Source organism: Galeopterus variegatus, unplaced genomic scaffold (genome assembly GCF_000696425.1).
Source record: "Galeopterus variegatus unplaced genomic scaffold, G_variegatus-3.0.2 Scaffold1244, whole genome shotgun sequence".
NCBI lineage: Eukaryota > Metazoa > Chordata > Mammalia > Dermoptera > Cynocephalidae > Galeopterus > Galeopterus variegatus.
In genome coordinates, this window is record NW_007727355.1 from 192,423 (window position 1) to 210,887 (window position 18,465).

Here is an 18,465-nt window from a genome sequence, read left to right on the forward strand (position 1 = left end):
GGCAGGCCGGGCGGGGGCGGATGGGGCCGCGGGTGGGGGCGGGGGCCTCTGTTTCTAGACTCATGTCCCCAATCCCAACTCGGACACCTGCAGAAGAAGAAGACGCCCCCCAAGAGGGAGCGGAAGCCGTCCGGAGGCAGCTCGCGGGGCAACAGCCGCCCTGGCACGCCCAGCGCCGAGAGCAGCAGCACGTCCTCCACCCTGCGGGCTGCCGCCACCAAACTAGAGCAAGGTGAGCACCCGGTGTCCCGCTGCTCGGCCGCGGCCTCCTGGCCTCTGTGCTCGGATCCGACACCAGAGCGGCGATGGAGAGTCAGGGATGGATGCCCGTCTCTCCCTGAGCCCCCTGGACCCATAATCCTGGCGCTGCCAGGCCCGGGGGTCCTGCCCAGGGGTCCAGCCTCCCATCCCCAAGACTCAGCCCTGACTCTGCTCTAACAGGGAAGCGGACGAGCGAGCCGCCGGCCGCCAAGCGCTTACGGCTGGATCCCGGGCCCCAGAGCCTGTCCGGGAAGTCGACCCCCCAGCCGCCGTCGGGGAAGTCGACGCCCAGCAGCGGGTAAGTTGGCGAGCATGGCAGGGCCAGAGTGAGGGCAGCAGGGGAGACTCGCTGATGGCTGCCTCCCCCACCCTCTGCCCCGCAGTGACGTGCAGGTGACTGAGGACGCTGTGCGCCGCTACCTGACGCGAAAGCCCATGACCACCAAGGACCTGCTGAAAAAGTTCCAGACCAAGAAGACGGGGCTGAGCAGCGAGCAGACAGTGAATGTGCTGGCGCAGATCCTCAAGCGCCTCAACCCGGAGCGCAAGATGATCAACGACAAGATGCACTTCTCCCTGAAGGAGTGACAGCCTGCTGCCACTGCCCTCCCAATAAATAGGCTCTGCTCTCCAGAACTTCTCAGACTGCCACGTTCCGCGTGCTCACCGAACCCGCGTGCGCGTCCACTGCCTATCTGTGGTTCTGCTCCCTGAGCCTGGGACCTTGGTGCTACCAATTCTGGAAGAGCCTGAGCAGTTCCCTCCTCCATTTGCTTCTCCCCAGCTCCTCCTTCTGGAACCTTTAGACGCCTGTTAGATCATCTCATTCTCCTCACGGCTCATCCCTGCACACTGAGCGTGCCTCTGTGCTGCCACTGGGTAGCCTTTTTTTCTTTTTGGTGGCTCTCTGGTGCGGGGATCCGAACCGTTGACCTTGGTGGTGTTATCACTAGGCTCTACCCAGCTGAGCTAATTGGTGAGCCCAACCACTGGGTAACTGCAGCTCTGCCTTCCCCTTCACTAATTCTCTCTTTAGCATTTGCTTATTTACCTTGTAACCCAGTAAATGGTTTCAGTGACTCCATTTTCTTTTTCTTTTTTTTTTTTTTTTTTTGTCCTTTTTGAGACTGGCCGCACCGTGCTCAGCTAGTGAGCGCTGTGAGCGCACCGGTCATCCCTATATAGGATCCGAACCCGCGGCGGGAGCGCTGCTGCACTCCCAGCGCCGCATTCTCAGGAGTGCGCCACGGGCTCGGCGCTTGTGACTCCATTTTCAATTTTTCAAACTTATCTTTGTTTCTTTTTCAAATCAACTGCTCTGTTTGGATAGCGTTTTGTTCCTTAAATTTTTGATCCCTCCTTTCATTTTTTTTTTAGCATCCTTATTGTCTGTCAGACACATCTAGATTCTGAAGTTCACGAGCATTCTGTTGTATCTTCTGACTCCCCTTCCTGATAGGTTATTTTCTTGTTTCATAAGTTTGTATGGGATACCCATCATCAGCCAGGGGGCTCTTTATTAGTGGGAATCCTGGTGTGTCAGTTCATTTCTATTGCTTATAATGGAATACCTGAAACTGAGTAATTTATAAAGAAATAGAATTTATTTCTAACAGTTTCAGAGGCTGAGAAGTCCAAAGTCCAGGGAACACATCTGGTGAGGCCCTCCAGAAATGATGGTGACTCTCCACAGGGATGCAGGGTATCGCATGGCGACAGGGCTGAGCAAGAGAGCTAACATGCTCACTCGCTGTCCTCATGAAGCCATCAGAACCACACCTGTTACCACTCATTAAACTATCAACTTATTACTCCATAAATAGATCAATCCATTCCCTAGGGCATGGTCCTCACAGTCTAATCACCTCTTGAAGGTACCATCTTTCAATTACCATAATAGGATTTCCCACCCTCAACACTGTCACAGTGATTAATACATGAACCTTTGAGGGGACACGGTTCAACCAACAGCACTCGGGTACTTTGCAGGCAAGTCCTTCTAGATGGTTTTGCTTTCGCTTCCACCAGGAGTGCCAGCTGAGCCCCATTTTATGCACGGTCCTCAGCTTGGGTACCATCCCTACATGGCCACCAAAGCCCAAACCCGCTTGTTGCTGGTGTTTGCATGGGGGCCGTATTTCTCAGTTTCCCAGTGATGTTTTTGGGGTTTCCTCCCTTGTTTTGTTACAGGCTTGGTTGTGCATATATCTTATCCAGCATCCCAGGGGAGGGCTTTTTGTTTCTGGGTAGTAACATGGCAAGAAACAGCATTTGGCCAGTACTTTTGAACTCGTGTTCTGAGTGGTCTGTCTGGGGACCGGATGTTGGGCTTCTGTCTTGCCTGTGGCTGGGAACTGAAGGTGGAAAACTTCCCCACCCAGTCCTGCAGGCCCTTGGCTGCCATGCAGGAATGCCTGAGATGTCAGGCTAATTCCTAGGAATGTCTCAGGTTGGTCCAACATCCCTCCCTGTCCTCCCACCAGGCCTTTTTGGGCAGCAGGACAGTGATTCTCACCCCTTGCCCTGGTGGGCTCACCCATGCTGTCCCTGCCACGTGGACCTTGGTCTAAGGCCTGCCCTTCCATTAGGCTAGGCAGTGCTGCCTAGTGGTTAGGAGTAGGGGCCTTGTGTTCAGGGTGATCTGGGCTCAAATCCCAGGCTTGTTTCTGAATTCTGGATGACTTTGGGCCAGTGACTTTTTTTCCTTTGGTCTGAAAGTAATCTAAATGAATACTGCAAATAACCACCATAAGACCACTGTACCGATGCCCTGTGGGTGGAGTTGACGTTTCCAGTAATACAAACAAAAAGGCAGTGGATATCCCAGCGCTTGCTTCTTCACTTGACTGTGTGGCATGAATTCCTCAAGCAGCTTTCTTGGGGCAAAGGGATGTAATTTGCAATTTCAGTAGCAGCTGTTCAACTGCTCATCCAAAGAGCTTCTACCAATTTGCACTCCTGCCAGCAGCAGAGGGGTGTGCCTGCCTGTGTTACACACGCACAGCAGTGTGTAACCAAACTTCCTGATTTTCACTAATCTTGTGGGGTTCAGAGTCTCCTCTGAGTTTAATGTGCTCTCTGTGTGGGATCAAACTTCTCTTTAAACAAATAAATAGCACATAAGCTATTTGTATTTCCTTTGTCTCAAGCTCTTGGAAGCTCTTCAGTGCTGGGCACAGCAGTAAACACTAAATGCTCACTTCCCTGGGGTCACATGGGACTGGTCGAAGCTACCAGAACCCATGTCATGCTGGTAGTTACTGGGACCCAAAAGGTCTGAACCTCCCCCAAGCCCTGATGCTCTTGGATGCCAAGATGGGGCTGAAGTCTTGAGTTCTCAGGCTGGCCCTCCAGCCTTTGGGAGTCCCTGCCCCCTTTGGGTCCCAGCCTTTGGCTGTCCCCAGGCCTCTCCCTTTTCCTGTTTTGATGTTGTCTCAGCCAGGCCCAGAGACAAAGGCATGATGTTTTAATCCTTCTGGCAGGAGCCATGACAGATTCCCCATCGCCTCACCCACCTGCCAAGCCACCCCTGCCCCACCTGACACATGACATTGGGGCTCCTGAGCCACAGCACCCTGCCTTGGTGGGGAGGGATCCCACCAGGGGAAACACAATGCCCCCTGCCTCCCCCTCCAGACAGCAGGCGGGGTGGGGACATCAGTTGCCCACTCTGGGCTTGGCCCTGGCTGCCGGCACAGCACTCGTAAATCAGGGGGCTTAGGGGCGTCGGAAATGTGTCTGTGGAATGTTGGGGTGGGATGAGATGGGGGGTGGGTCCTTAACTCTTAGAAGGACAGGTGTTGGGCAGAAGGAGCCAGAGGCCTAGACCAGCGGACATGGGAGACACGCTGGCGTGGGGCATGGGCCTCCTCCTGGCCATGGCCGCCAGCAGTGAAGAGGTTAGTTACCCAGCCCAGGTGGGGATAAATGCAGACATGGGGCTCCCCCACTCTAAGGACCTGCCCATGGCAATGGCTGCAGGGAGAGTCCTGCTCAGCTCTCTGCTGCTCCTGTTGCTGCCGCTGGGCCTGCACTGGGGCCCTGTTGCTCAGGGGGCTCCAGTGGCAGAGGGAGACTACTCATCTGAGCAGGCAACAGAGACCAGAGGGACCTGGAGGACACAGCTGGGTAAGGATACCCAGGGCCACCGTGTGAGTTCCCAACTCCTCCCTGCCCAGATCCCACCTGTTGTCAGTGCCCCTTCTCTCCCCCAGGTGCCCACCACCCCCGAGCCCGCCTGCGCCGAGCCCTGGCCAGCCCATGCCAGCTGTGGAGCCTTACCCTGCCTGTGGCAGAGCTGGGCCTGGGCTATGCCTCGGAGGAAAAGGTCATCTTTCGCTACTGCGCTGGCAGCTGTCCCCGTGGAGCCCGTACCCAGCACGGCCTGACACTGGCCTGGCTGCGGGGTCAGGGCCGAGCCCACGGCAGGCCCTGTTGCCAGCCCACCCGCTATGCCGACGTGGCCTTCCTCGATGACCACCACCGCTGGCAGCGGCTGCCCCAGCTCTCAGCGGCTGCCTGCGGCTGTGGCGGCTGAGGGTGCCCCGGAGCTGTAGCGCTGGAGGAGCTCAGCTGTCTTATTTATTAGAGACCTGGGTGCTGAGAAAATGAGAAGGGGAGGTGGGCTGAGGCCTCCAGCAATGATCACAATAAAGGAAACTGCTTTCCTGGCCTTGACTGCCACCAGGATTGTCCATTCTGACTGTATTCACAAATCCGGGGTCTGTAAGAAGCTGGGGGATGGGCCTGGGGCTCAGCAGGCTGGGGGTGGCTGTCCAGGCTCCCCTGACCCTATACCCTCAGGGAGGGAGCGGCAGATCACAGAGATGCGTCGACCCCGGGGAATCCGTCGCTCTCCAAAAAAAGACTCTTCGTCCCGAAGGATCTCATGGGAGAAGTCATAACGGGCCGAACCCCTGCAAGAGAAAACAGGCTGTGACTGGATGGGGTGAGGGCAGGCCCTGTTCCAAGCAGAGCTGGGTTCCAGTTCCTCTGTTGCCCCCTGCACCTTCCAAAGGTGTTCAAGCACTGATGGGCATCTGGCGCATTACTGGTGGGGTGGGGGCTCCTCGGCTTGGGGATACCTGAGGATGTAGAGGGATCCTGGCTCCAGCAGGAGTTCCAGCCACTCCCCTGGCTGCTGGGTGTGCACCAGCCTCATGACGCTGGGAGACAGGAGGGACAGGCCAGCAATGGTGGCTCCGCAGAACTGGAGAGGAGGCATGGCAGTGGGTCAGGGTCTGGCCTGGCCTGCCCACTCTGGCTGGGAGCTACAAGATGCTGGCCTCTGCCCACCTTAATGCTGTCCACGTGGGGCTTGATGTAGCCCCGAGGTTCTAGGTCCAGCACGTGCACTGGGGAGAGCAGCGTCTGGTCAGGGCCAAAGGCGGCTGCCTGCACGCGCTGCAGGATGGCCCGGCTGGCTTCTGACCAGCGTGACTTCTCTGTCTCTCGGAAGCCGTGGATGGCCTGCACAGAGAGCTCGGTCAAGCTAGGGAGCACCGAGGGGAATCAGGGAAACTGAGGCTAGGAGGGGCAGAGTACAGGGCAACAGTTTTCTCCCAGCATGATCCCTGACTCACATTCCTGCCGCTAATCTATCCCCTGCCAAAATCATAGCCCTGTCTAGGTCTCAAATCCATACCGGGATCCCAACCCCAGTCCCCACCTAGGTCTGATCTCAGTCCTCTATACTCAACTTCAGGCTCCAATTCCTGGTTCCAGGCTCCAGCTATTCAATTCCACCTGTCTCCGTCCACAACTTGATCCCCCCCCAAGTCCCCTGTCCCTGCCCCCAACCGCTGACTCCCCTCAGCTCCCTCCACACCTGTGTCTGCCCCTAATCTTGGTCCCAAATATCCCTGAGTTCCATACCCTGTCTCCAGGTATGGCCCTGCCATCATCACCAAAGTGTTCTCCCTACTCGCAATGTCCCCATTCCCCAGGTCCTCCCCCTCCCACTGCCCAGGTTCCAGGCCCCGCCCCTGCACACCAATTCTCGGTACCGCCCCCAGCCTAGCCTCACCCCATCCAGCGTTCGAAGCCACTGACCCCACCCCATAATACATCAGGCCCCGCCCCCACCACGTTCGAGGTACCGCCTCCAGCATAGCCTCACTCTAGCGCTCGACTCCCCTGACCCTGCCCCCAATGCCTGAGACCACGCCCAGGTACAGCCCCCAGCGTAGCCCCGCCCCATCCAACGTTTGAAATACTGACCCCGCCCCATAATACATCAGGCCCCTCCACCGTACAGTCCCCAGCGGGGCCCCGCCCCGTCCAGAGCTCGACTCCCTTGACCCCGCCCTCAATACCCCAGACCACGCCCACCACGCCCAACTACCGCCCCCAGCGCGGCCCCCACCCAGCGCTCGACTCCCTTGATCCCGCCCCCCAAGTCCCAGGCCCCGCCCCGACGCGACCCCGCCCCGCGCGCCTCACAGCGTCCCAATGGTCGTATTCGTAGCGGCGGCGGCGCAGCTCGGGCTCCAGCTCGCGGCTCAGCGTCTCCTCCTCGGCTGAACTCAGGAAGCCGGGCCGCACCACGGCCGCATCCCGCAGGCGGCTCAGGACTGCCGGGTCCGAGCCCCGCACCCAGCTCGGCCCGGACAGCGTCCGCAGCGCCAGCCGGCCGCTCCCGGCCATAGCACCGGGGTCGGGTCGGGGAGGTGGGCCGGCCGGCTCGGGGTAACGCCCCTGCCCCGGAACCATTGGCGCTGACTGCGCCAGGTCCTTCCAGCGATTGGCTTGCTTCAGAGTCCCGCCTCTTGCTCACGGCTACTGGCTGCTGCTCGGCTCGTCCTCTCAAGCTATTGGCTGACCCCAGAATCCGCCTTCTCCCACGCGCTATTGGACGCCGCTGACCGCAGGCCCTTAAACCATTGGCTGTGCCGAAAGTACGTCTGCAGGTCTGGCCCGAGCCACGCCCCTTTTACCTGCTAAGCGAAAAGGTCCAGCCTAGCAGCTGCGTGGGCAGGACCTCTTGCAGGGGGCGAGGACAGGGTCTGGCCTGGAGTCAGAGGTCAGGGGTTATAGGAAGATTTGGGGCAAGGACAAGGTTATGGGCTAGAGATTAAGGGCATAGTCAAAGTGAGATGAAGGGGTCAAGGGTGCAGGGGTCAGGGGTCTGACGTCAAGGCCATGATTATGGAGTGGGGTCAAGTTGGCAGAGTTAGGGGTTGTGGTCAAAGGTCAGAGCGGGGCATCATCCATCTGCCCGTCTCAGGATTTTTTTATTTTTTTTAGGTTTGAAAATGGTGGTGTGATTGCCTTTTTAATGATTCCCTGTTATTTGTTTTTTTCATTCTATCTTTTAGAAATGCATACCGAAATATTTACAGATGAAACGACAGCTGGGACTTGCTTCCAAATAATCCAGGCCTTGGGGGACAGGGAGGGGTCGGGTAGGGATGAATCACAGTTGTCTGTGAATTGATCAGTGTTGAATCGGTGTGATAAGTACATGAGGCTTATTATCCTTTTTCTCTACTTTTGCATATATTTTAAATTATCCATAATGAAAAGTTCAAACAAGCGTAACCTATGAAACTAGTCCCCAAATGCTCTAAATTTTAGCAAGATTGACCCTATTTCCCCTTCTAGTCCTCTGCGCCACTTTATAGAAAAATTCCTGGAAAAACTTGTCTATGATAATATTTTCCCTCCCATTCTCTGAATCCCCTCCAGCCTATTGGGGTCAGAGCCTAAGTGAGAAGGGTTGGAAAGGATTCAGGACTCAGGGGCCCGAGATCCCTGGTGTGCCTCACAGCACCAGAAGTGCGCTGATTTAAGGCCATCAGTGACATCCACAGCCACCAATCCTAGAGTCACGTCTCAGTCTGACCGCTAATTCACCTGTATGCTGATGTCTCCTACATTTTTACTTCAACCACCCCAGAATCGCCTAAACCCTGGGATGCATAACAAACATTAGATGCAGCATATCCAAAACCAACTCCTGATCCCTTCCCCTTGGCTTCCCATCTAAGGTAACAGCTCTCCATCTTTCTAGCTTCTTTGGGCCAACAGCTTGGAGGTTTTGGAGACTGCTCTCTCTCTCGAATTTCACATCCCACCTGTCTTTAAAACTTGGTGAGGGGCCAGCCCATGGCTCACGCGGGAGAGTGTGGTGCTGACAACACCAAGGCCACAGGTTCGGATCCCTAATAGGGATGGCCGGTTTGCTCACTTGGGAGAGTGTGGTGCTGACAACACCAAGTCAAGGGTTAAGATCCCCTTACCAGTCAACTTTTAAAAAATAAAAATAAATAAAACTTGGTGAGAATCTGACTTCTTGCCACCTAGCCCAAGCCGCCACTAGTCTTCATCTGGATCATTCCAACAGTCTAACTGGTCTCACTTCTGTCCTTGCAGCACTCCTTGGAAGCCATGGTCACCCTTCTGTTTGTCTTCTTCCCAAAACCCGCCACAGCTCACCTCCCTCCCCACTAAGACCTGTGAAGCCTTTTATGGTCTGTACTGCTTGCTCCCCTCCAGTTTTTCTTTCTTTCATTTTTTTGGTGGCTGGCTGGTACAGGGATCCAAACCCTTGACCTTGGCACTATCAGCACCAGCTCTAATCAACTGAGCTAACCAGCCGGCCCTTACCTCCACTTTCTGATCTCCTCTCTTCCACTGTCCCTCAGCCACTGGCCTCCTTGTGGTTCCTCCCAAGCACTAGGCACAGTCCTTCCACAGGACCTTTGCACTGGCTGTGTCCTCTTTCTGGACTGCTCTTTCCCAAGACACCAACATGGCTGCCTCCCTTACCTCCTTCAGGTCTTTGCTCCAATGTCACCTTCTCGGGGAAGCCTTCCCTGCCCACCCCATGCAAAACTATAACTCTCTCTCACACACAGGTGCATCCCTCCTCCTTGGGCTTTTTTCTGGCCTACCCACACAAGAACGTAAGCTCTTTGAGGACTTCGCTGTTTTCTTCATGGTGTGTCACAGCCTCTAGAACAGTGGCTAGGATGTAGCATATGCTCAGGAGAATTTGCCGAAGGAAGGGATATTCCAGGTCTGGAGGTCTGAGCAAAAGCAGAAGGGGCGAAGCCATCGTGGAACAGCGAGGGAAGTCGCCTCACACAGAGCAAAGACCGCAAAGATTTAATTTAAAATCACAGTGTCTCAGCCAGGCTGCCCTGCCCAGAGGGGCATCCCCCAAATCCAGAGTTCCTCAAGGGGCTCCTCCAGGCTCAGCAGCGAGGGGCCTGGCTGACCCACCCCCTCAATGTTCCTCTTGAGAGGAGGGCTGGCTCTCAAGTGCTTGCTGGGACAGGATCTGCTGCCACCACTTCTGCCACCACAGGTTCCTTCTGCACCAACTCAGGCTCGTCCTCACCGTCCTGGGGTGGGTGGACCAGAACCTTGTCCAAGATGCCAAACTCCTGGGCCTCCATGGGGCTCATGTAGCGGTCCCTCTCCATGGCCGACTCTGGCAGGGGAAGAAGGAGGGAGCACATGTGCGGGTAAGAGCAGAGACCCGGGGCCAGGTTGGGTCCCCCCACAAAATTCATATGTTGAAGTCCCAACCCCCAGTGGGATGGTATTTGGAGATGGGGCCTTTGGGAGGTAATTAGGGTTAGATGACATCATGAGGGCGGGGCCCTCAGGATGGGATTTGTGCCCTGGTAAGAGGAAGCAGGGGAAAGGCCACGTGAGGACACAGCGAGGAGGAGGCTGTCTGCAGGCCAGGAAGAGAGCCCTCACCAGGAACCAACCCTGCGGGCCCTTGATCATGGACTTCCAGCCCCCAGAACTGTGAGAAATAAATTCCTGTTGTTTAAGCCACCCAGTCTGTGGTATTTTGTTATGGCAGCCCAAGCTCAGACGGGTCCTCAAGGTGCCAGTTCTTCCCTGTGTGGCCTTGGCCTTCCCCTCTCCGTGCTTCAGTTTCCCAATCAGTAAAATACCTACTTCAATTTTTTTTTTTAACTTTTATTGATATATGAGGGTGCTTCAGAAAGTTCATGGAAAGATTATATTATCTTCTAATTCTATTTTTCCAAGAACTTTTTTTTTTTTTTAAAGATGACTGGTAAGGGGATCTTAACCCTTGACTTGGTGTTGTCAGCACCACACTCTCCCAAGTGAGCTAACCGGCCATCCCTATATAGAGATCCGAACCTGTGGCCTTGGTGTTATCAGCACCACACTCTCCCGAGTGAGCCACAGGCCAGCCTTCCACGAACTTTTTGAAGTACCCTCATATAATATACTTCCAGGAAAGGGCATGAATTATAAATGTACAGTGTGATAAGTTTTCAGACTGAACACATCCACATGACCAGCATCCAGACTGAGAAATGGAGCATCGCCAGCACCCCCAGAACGCTGCTGGGATCCATTTCAATCACTGATCTTCGCCACTCCCTCCCTACACCTAACAGTGACCCACTATCCTAGTGGCACAGGTTAGCTGTGCCTGTTGATGTCGTTTAAATACATGAAATCATCATGTGTTCACTCTTTTTTCCACCCAGCGTTGTGTTTGTGAGACTCATCCATGTGGCTGCGTGTCACTGTGGATCATTTGCTCACATTTGCTATGTGGAAGTCAATGTGTGAATAAACCACCATGTGAATGCACCCCCTCTACTGTCAATGGTCCAGCTGGGGGCTCGTATGAACAGGATCACCATTGGTATCGCTGTGCACATCTTTCATGGAAATAGTACTTGGTTCTCATGGTTATACACTGAGCAGGGGAACCCCAGATTTTTCTGCACATTTAGCCTTAGCCAACAGCACCAAACAGCTTTCCAAAGTGTTTGTACATTTTCACTCCCACCTGCACTGGCTAAGTGTTCCAGCAGCTCTGCACCCTCATCAGCATCTCATATGGTCAGTATTTTATGTCTTAGCCGTTCTAGTGGGTGGAAAGGGTATCTCCCCGCGGTCTTCCTTTATTTACTTTGGTCGCTGACTAGTGTAGGGATCAAAGCCTAGATTTGGTGTTATCAGACCAGCAGCTCTGCACCCTCATCAGCATCTCATATGGTCAGTATTTTATGTCTTAGCCGTTCTAGTGGGTGGAAAGGGTATCTCCCCGCGGTCGTCCTTTATTTACTTTGGTCGCTGACTAGTGTAGGGATCAAAGCCTAGATTTGGTGTTATCAGCACCGTGCTCTAACCAACTGAGCTAACCGGGCAGCTCTCACTGTGGTTTTATTATTTTATTCCAGCTTTTATTTTTGGGGGGTGCTGCTGGCCAGTACAAGGATGGAACCCTGGACCTGGCTGTTAGCAGTACCACGCTCTAACCACTTAACTATCCAGCCAGCCCTTCGTTGTGGTTTTAATTTGCCTTTCCATAATAACTAATGATGTTAGTATTAAACGTCATCCCTAAAGACAATGAGTATCTTTTCTTTTTTTTTTAAAAAGGTGACTGGTAAGGGGATCTTAACCCTTGATTGGTGTTGTCAGCACCATGCTCTCCAAAGTGAGCTAACCGGCCATCCCTACACGGGATCTGAACCCGTGGCCTTGGAGTTATCAGCACCGCACTCTCCCGAGTGAGCCACAGGCCAGCCCATGAGCATCTTTTCTTATTGGCCATTTGGAATATTCTCTTTTGAAGACCCTGTTCAAACCTTTTGACCTTTTTCAATCAAGTTTTTGTGAGGATCTCATAAGTTGATGTTTTTAAAGGGCTTATAATAGTGGTTCTTAACTGGAGGAGGGGGCACTTGGTGATGCCTGGAGACATTTTTGGTTGTCAGAATTGGAGGAAGCTCCTGGCATTGAGCGGGTGGAGGCCGAGGATGATGCTACACACCCTCCCGTGCACGGGACAGTCCCCACAAAAGAAAATGATACTGCCCTGAATGTCCACAGGACCAAGGTAGGGAAGCCCAGGCTTAGAACAATGCCTGGCACACCTGTGTGCATTAAATAAAATCAAGGGGAGCAACTGGGGGTCTGCCTGGGCTGGGGGGCACTCACCGATCACCTGCAGGCTCTGTTTGGTGTGTTTGGCATAGATGTTGTAGAGCTGTTTCTTGAGTTTCATGATCTCCTCTGCCTGGATGGCAATGTCTGTGGCTTGGCCCTGAGGGACGTCCCGAGAAGCCAAGGGTAAGAAGTAAGAGGGGGAGGGTTACAAGTAGTAGCAGCCCCTCAGGGGAGGTGGGGACGATGGAGCCCTCTCCGGGCTTCAGGCTTCTAGTTTTAAAGCAGGTGGGACAGGGCTTTGCAAGTCCCTCCACATCCTGCTTTATCCTCGCCGCCACCAGGAAGATTTCCTGACTCTGCTAACTATATTTTCAGCAACTGGGGCTTCAGTGACTGGGGAGTTACGGTCCCTCACGGAGCTAGCTAATTTTTAGAGACAGCAAACAACTGCTGTGTGTGTGCCTTTCATAGGCAAACCAGCCAATCAAGGGCCCACACCCCCCTATCTCCTCCTCTGTAGGGGTCTCACACTCTGGGCCACTATCCCCCTGTACTAATCACCCCAGGACCAGGTACCAGACAACCAGGGATGACCCCTATGCCCCAGAGCCTAATGAAGTGATTCGAACAAGCCAATCCTAAATCTGCTTACCCTGCCTTGCTTAAATATTCCTGTAGAAACCACGGTAAAGGATCCTGCCCACATTTTCCCCCAGCTTCCTCTGCCTCCTGACCAGCCCTTGTACTTCTCTGTGTGGCCTCCCCATAGCATGGCATGCTCCCTCCTCTTGGGATCTAAGCAACAAACTATCTTTCCTTCTTTCTTTCTTTTTGGCGGCTGGCTGGTACAGGGATCAAACCCTGGACCTTGGTTTTAGCACCACACTCTAACCAACTGAGCTAACTGGCCAGACTAAGCTATCTTTTCAATGACAGTTTTCTCCTGATCTGTTGGAGTCACCATACCTGATTTAATAACACAAACCTACATTTTAAAACACTGACACCCATACCTGACTTCTGCCCCGTCAGTCCATCCTTCTAGACCCTGTCCCACATACCCCGCATACTGACAGCAGCGTACCCCCCAGTGTGGGGCCTGGCACTCACCCGGGCGCCCCCAGAGGGCTGGTGGATCATGATACGGGAGTTGGGGAGTGAGTGGCGCATGCCCGGGCTGCCAGCGGCGAGAAGCAGGGAGCCCATGCTGGCGGCCTGGCCCACGCACCACGTGCAGATGGGGTTCAGGATGTACTGCATCGTGTCATAGATGGCCAAGCCCGCGGTCACCACACCACCTGTGGGCAGGGGCACGAGTGAGGGGCATGCCAGCCCTTTAAGGCAGGGGTCACAAATGCAAATGCCTCCGGGGATAAGGAGGTGACAGAATCAGGTAGCATGGCCCAGGTGGCTGGGCAATTTATCATCTGTGTGACCTTGAGCGAGTTACTCAGCCCCTGAGCCACAGTCTCTGAATGTAGACTGGCGATTTCTAAATAGTACCTACCATGTGCGGTTGCCATGAGGACAAAATGAGTTAAACTGGTATTCAGTGATTTTAAAAATGCCTGGCATACATAGTAAGTACTAGCTACTCTCTCTTTTGGAGGGGGGAAATCTACCAATTTTAAAATGTCAGCCAGGTCAAGTTGGTAAAACACCAACTTGGGTGGGATCAAAAAGGCCACCTTCTGTGGGGTGTATTCAGTCGCTGATTTGCACAATCAACAGGCACCTTCTGGCGTTTCAAGACACTTTGGGGATTCTGCAGAAAGCTCGGCACCCTTTCCCCAGAGAGAGGACATCCCTGACCGGGGATCTCGGTACCCTGAGTAACCCATGCATCCTGAGGAGCACCTCTGGCACCCAGGAAAGGCCGGGCTCACCAGGGCTGTTGATGTACATGTGGATGGGCTTCTTGTTGCTCTCTGATTGCAGGAACAGCAGCTGCGCGATCACAAGGCTGGCAACACTGTCATCGATCTGCAGATGGGGAGGTGGGGGTGTCCCGAGATTGGGGTGGGGAGTTTTACGGAAGGGGGTTGGGAGGGGAAGGAGTCTGGGGATGGGTCAAGGAATCGGGAAGAGGGGGTCAGAGCCCAAAGAAGAGGAGCCAGGAAGAATCCAAGACCTAAGAGGGGATGGGGGATGGGGGTTGCGGTCGGGATCCAGGGGGTTTGGAGCACAGGAAGGGGATTGTCGGGGGGTTCAGGACACAGGCAGGGAAGGGGTCAAAATGGCTGGGGAGAGGGTGGAGACTCAGGAAGGTGGGGGGAGAGGGACTGGAACCCAGAAATGAGGAGGGGGATGCCAGGTGTCAGGGAGGTGGTCAGAGATCGGAAGGAGAGGGCCAGAGGGCTTGAGGAAGGGGTCAGGAGAGGATGGGGGGCTGGGGACCAAAGGGGGGGTCGGAGGGGAGGGGGTCCACACGAAACCAGAGCCTGGGGAGGAAAACCAACGGGGAGGGGCCGGGTTGTCCGGGAAGGAGGGGCGCATGGGGTCGTGGCGCTCACCGGGCCCATGACGCACACGATGCGCTCCCGCAGCAGCCGCGAGTAGATGTCATAGGCGCGCTCGCCGCGACCCTGGGGGAGCAAGATGTAGGTGAGGGGTCGGGGGGCCGGCCGTCTCCCCCAGCCCTGAGCCCCCCGGGCCGTGTCCCCGCCCGGCCGCTGTACCGTCTGCTCCACCACGATGGGAATGAGCGGGAAAGCACGCACTTTGTTCTTGCAGTTGTGGTAAAGATCAAAGGCAGGGCAGGCAGTACACAGAGACTTGAAGAGGTAGTGCAGTGACATGAAACAAACTTACCTTCTGAGAATAATAAAAGTAATTTCATTGGAAGAGCTAAAACAAAAGTTTGTTTTCTTTTCTTTTGTTTTCGATATTTGACAAAACTGTTGCTTAATGTTTTAGAAGCTATGGACAGCCTTGGAACTCCAGTGGTGAATTAGTATAAATTGTGAAACAGGAGTTTCTCTCTCCAGTTAATTGGGGAAAGCTTACTAGGTATTCCCATCTCAGAGAGAACACTACGCCGGCATATCATAATCTGAGAATTACAGCAGAAAAATGCAAATTTAAACATACACACACAACTGGTTAATTTTATTCAACCCCAAATGAAACTCTTTTGCAGTCTAACATCTTGTGAAAGTGTCAAAACTAGTATTTCATTAGGAAACTTTGGAAAAGTTAGTAAATGCTTCTCTCCTGAAACAGGTGAAAAATGTCCTGATTAGTTGTAGTAGTATTTAATGACAATTCAAGATTACTTAGTGCAAATTTATTGTAAGAAAATGTTTATAACTTTAAAACATCTTTCTCCAAGCTATACATCTTTCAAATTCAAATATCATGGTAATATAAGTTAATATTTCTGTTTTCGTATAACTTCGTATAATGTATGCTATACGAAGTTATTACGAGTCTGGGGGCGGGGCCCGAAGGGGGAGGAGCCAGAGACGGAAGGAGAACCCAGGCGGGACTGAGGAAGTTTCAGAGCGGTTAATTCGAGTTCCCTTCCCGATCAATGCGTCATAGTTTTCTACTCTTTATTTCTTATTTAAAAAATCAGCCCCAACATGCCTACAGCTCATCTTGGAAGTGGGGGCCCAGGGAGGACTCAGCCTGGGCGTTGGCCTAGAAGAGTTTCCACTCTGGTGGGGCCGACTCCTACCGAGACCTCCCACCCATTTTTGGTCACTTGTGGGATAGAGGGAAGGACCCCAGGCTGTGGAAGCCCAGAGGTGGGTGCTGTGAACTCTTCCTGGAGATCGGTCTGGAAAACCTTCCCGGGCTTTGAAGGATGGGTAGGAGTCTGGGGGACAGAGGGGAGGAAGGCACTCTCAGCACAGAGAAGGGAATGGGCAAAGGGGCGAAGGTAGGGAGGTTCCTGGTAACGTCTGAGACCTCTCTTTTCCTCCAGACCTTCTCAAGACGGATTCTTTTTCATCTTCAGTTCAAATGTCACCTTCCTTCTAAGAGTTGCTCCCTACTTTGTCCCCAGAGCCTTGAACGGTGCCTGGCATACAGTAGGTGCTCATCGAATACACACTGAACTAAGGGATGCAGAGGTGATACGGGAGGAAGGTGAAGAGCAAGAGGGCTTTGGACGCATCTGTAAAATGGGGATGATGATAACCTACCTCCTAGCGCTGTTGTGCGTAATGTCCTCAGAAAAGGTCCAGGAAGGGCCAGCCCGTGGCTCACTCGGGAGAGTGCGGTGCTGATAACACCAAGGCCACAGGTTCGGATCCCATATAGGGATGGCCGGTTCGCTCACTTGGGAGAGCGTGGTGCTGTCAACACCAAGTCAAGGGTTAAGATCCCCTTACCAGTCATCTTTTAAAAAAAAGAAAGAAAGAAAAGGTCCAGGAATATAATAAGTACTCAATTTGTATTAGCTATTGACGTGTATTTGCTATTGATGTATTAGATCAAGAATCATGGGGGTTCAAGGTTTTGACGTATAGGGAGGAGTTCACCAGGCAGATCATGCCTAAGTGCTGGACTCTACACTTGATGCTGGGCGCCCTAGGTAAGGGTAGTTTTGTATCCTCCGTGCTCTCAAAGGGATCCTGGTCTGATGGGGAGATAAAGGGGGACACAGACACTCCCAGCCTTATGGAATCAGAGGCAGGACGGAGGGAAGGACGTGAAGGTGGAGGACTTTGGAGGAGGCCTTGAAGGCACCCAAGGCAGAAGGCCCACATGGAGGCAAACGCTTGCAGGTGGGATCTCATTGTGAGGAGCCAGTGTCTGGGCTGAGGGTGGTGCCCAGCCGTCTGGAAGCTTATCTTTATTTCCAGTTGGGAAGGAGGTGGGTGGCCAGCAGCTGTCCCAGTTTCTGCTGTGAGTCAGGTGGATGGCCCTGCCCAGCCAGTTCCCCCAGGGCCCGAGCTCCTGCCCCACCCTGGGTAGAAAGGCCAGGCCACCAGCTGCCACCACCCTGCAGCTCCTCCCCGGGTGCTTCCTCACAACCCCCCGTGCTCCCAGCCTCTGCCATGGGGCCATCTTTGCTGCCTGGTCTTCCTCTCTGTCCTCCCTGTCTCCCTATTTCATCAGCTCCTCCTCTCCGAAGTTTACCTGCTTCTACATCCTCCATTCCGATGCCCTGGCCTCCCAATAGCTCCCTAACGTGTGTCCCAGCTTCACCCTTGTTCCTGTGCCTTGCCGTCTCTTCTTCACTCTGCAGCCTGAGTGATCATCGGAAAAGCTAAATTGAACTGTGGCTCTCCATCACCCCTGCTGACCCCTGCCCTTATCTGCTTCCACCCTCCCTTCCCTGCTCGGTTCCAGCAGCCACTCTGGGCAGTTTTCTGTTCCTCAAACACACCAACAGTCCAGCCACAAAGCCGCAAAGTCCTTGCTTTGCTCTGTTGGAAGTCCAGCTCCTTCCCAACACATAAATCTCAGCTCATATATCATCCCTTAGAGAAGCCTTCCCCGACTGCCTTTGCAAATATCCCAGGCATGTTCTAGAACGTTTGCCTTGTTTAATTGTCTTCTGCACATTACCACCATCCAGAACAACTCCATGAATTCATTACTTTTCTTCTTTATTGTCTGTGGAATGTGAGCTCCAGGAGGCCAGAGGTTCTGCTGTCTTTTTCAGCTCTGTGGTCCCTAAAACAGTGTTTATTAAACCTTTCTGACTAGAACACACAAGGGAAATACATCTTGTATAGTGTCTGAATAAACAAAAGTACAAAAGCTTTATGAAATGCTACTTATCCTTTAAGCAACGCTCTCTGATATTTCTGTTCTATTTTATCTTAGTCTATTCCACTTCATTTAAATTAGGGTTTGTCAACCTTGGCACTGTTGAAATTCTGAGTTGGTAAGTTCTTTGGGGGGAGGAGAGGCCATCCCGGGCACTGCAGGGTGTTTACTGGCATCCCTGGCCTCCAGCCACTAGATGCCATTCGACCCCCTCCACCCACCATCCTAACAATCAAAAATACCTTAGACGTCGTCAAGTATCCTCCAGGGGGCAGAGCTGTTCCCAGTTGAGAACCAGCGATTTAAGTTAAAGTGGGTTGTGACCTGAAATTACAAAAAAAAAAGCAACTTTTGAACAGTGCCTGGCACGTTGTAGGTATTCCATGAATAATTTAATGTGCATTTTAGTTCTACAAGCTTTGTTGAGTAAGTTATGAATGAATGAATGAATGAATGAATGGACGGATGGATGGATGTTTTGGCTTTAGGCTGTAAATCAGCCTGTTCTATTGGTTTTATCTTTTTTTTTTTTTTTTTTTTTTTTTTTAAAGGGGCCGGCCCGGTGGCGCACTGGATAGTGCG

The 18,465-nt window shown here is 53.3% G+C and overlaps 4 protein-coding genes across 4 annotated transcripts in view; 2 read left to right on the plus strand and 2 right to left on the minus strand.

Moving 5' to 3' along the window:
• Window positions 1-1,345, plus strand: part of LOC103592945 (general transcription factor IIF subunit 1-like) — a 1,771-nt gene extending 426 nt beyond the window's left edge. The window contains exons 3-5 of the mRNA XM_008575841.1: window positions 6-232; window positions 442-559; window positions 645-1,345. Of these exons, the coding sequence (XP_008574063.1) occupies window positions 6-232; window positions 442-559; window positions 645-849 (550 nt within the window). The 3' untranslated portion in view covers window positions 850-1,345. The remainder of the gene's footprint in view (window positions 1-5; window positions 233-441; window positions 560-644) is intronic.
• Window positions 1,346-4,103: 2,758 nt separating this feature from the next.
• On the plus strand, window positions 4,104-4,798 carry LOC103592936 (persephin-like). Its single transcript, XM_008575833.1, has 2 exons — window positions 4,104-4,389; window positions 4,476-4,798. The coding sequence occupies exons 1-2, from the start codon at window positions 4,122-4,124 to the stop codon at window positions 4,796-4,798; spliced, it is 591 nt and encodes a 196-aa protein (XP_008574055.1). The 5' UTR covers window positions 4,104-4,121.
• A 26-nt stretch (window positions 4,799-4,824) lies between these two features.
• On the minus strand, window positions 4,825-6,926 carry LOC103592935 (alpha-ketoglutarate-dependent dioxygenase alkB homolog 7, mitochondrial). The gene is made up of 4 exons (XM_008575832.1): window positions 6,703-6,926; window positions 5,557-5,730; window positions 5,346-5,470; window positions 4,825-5,177 (listed from the first exon to the last, which is right to left on the minus strand). The coding sequence occupies exons 1-4, from the start codon at window positions 6,904-6,906 to the stop codon at window positions 5,015-5,017; spliced, it is 666 nt and encodes a 221-aa protein (XP_008574054.1). The 5' UTR covers window positions 6,907-6,926; the 3' UTR covers window positions 4,825-5,014.
• Window positions 6,927-9,346: 2,420 nt separating this feature from the next.
• On the minus strand, window positions 9,347-14,957 carry CLPP (caseinolytic mitochondrial matrix peptidase proteolytic subunit). The gene is made up of 6 exons (XM_008575842.1): window positions 14,838-14,957; window positions 14,673-14,744; window positions 14,046-14,142; window positions 13,270-13,457; window positions 12,211-12,316; window positions 9,347-9,697 (listed from the first exon to the last, which is right to left on the minus strand). The coding sequence occupies exons 1-6, from the start codon at window positions 14,955-14,957 to the stop codon at window positions 9,522-9,524; spliced, it is 759 nt and encodes a 252-aa protein (XP_008574064.1). The 3' UTR covers window positions 9,347-9,521.
• Between the last annotated feature and the right edge of the window lie 3,508 nt (window positions 14,958-18,465).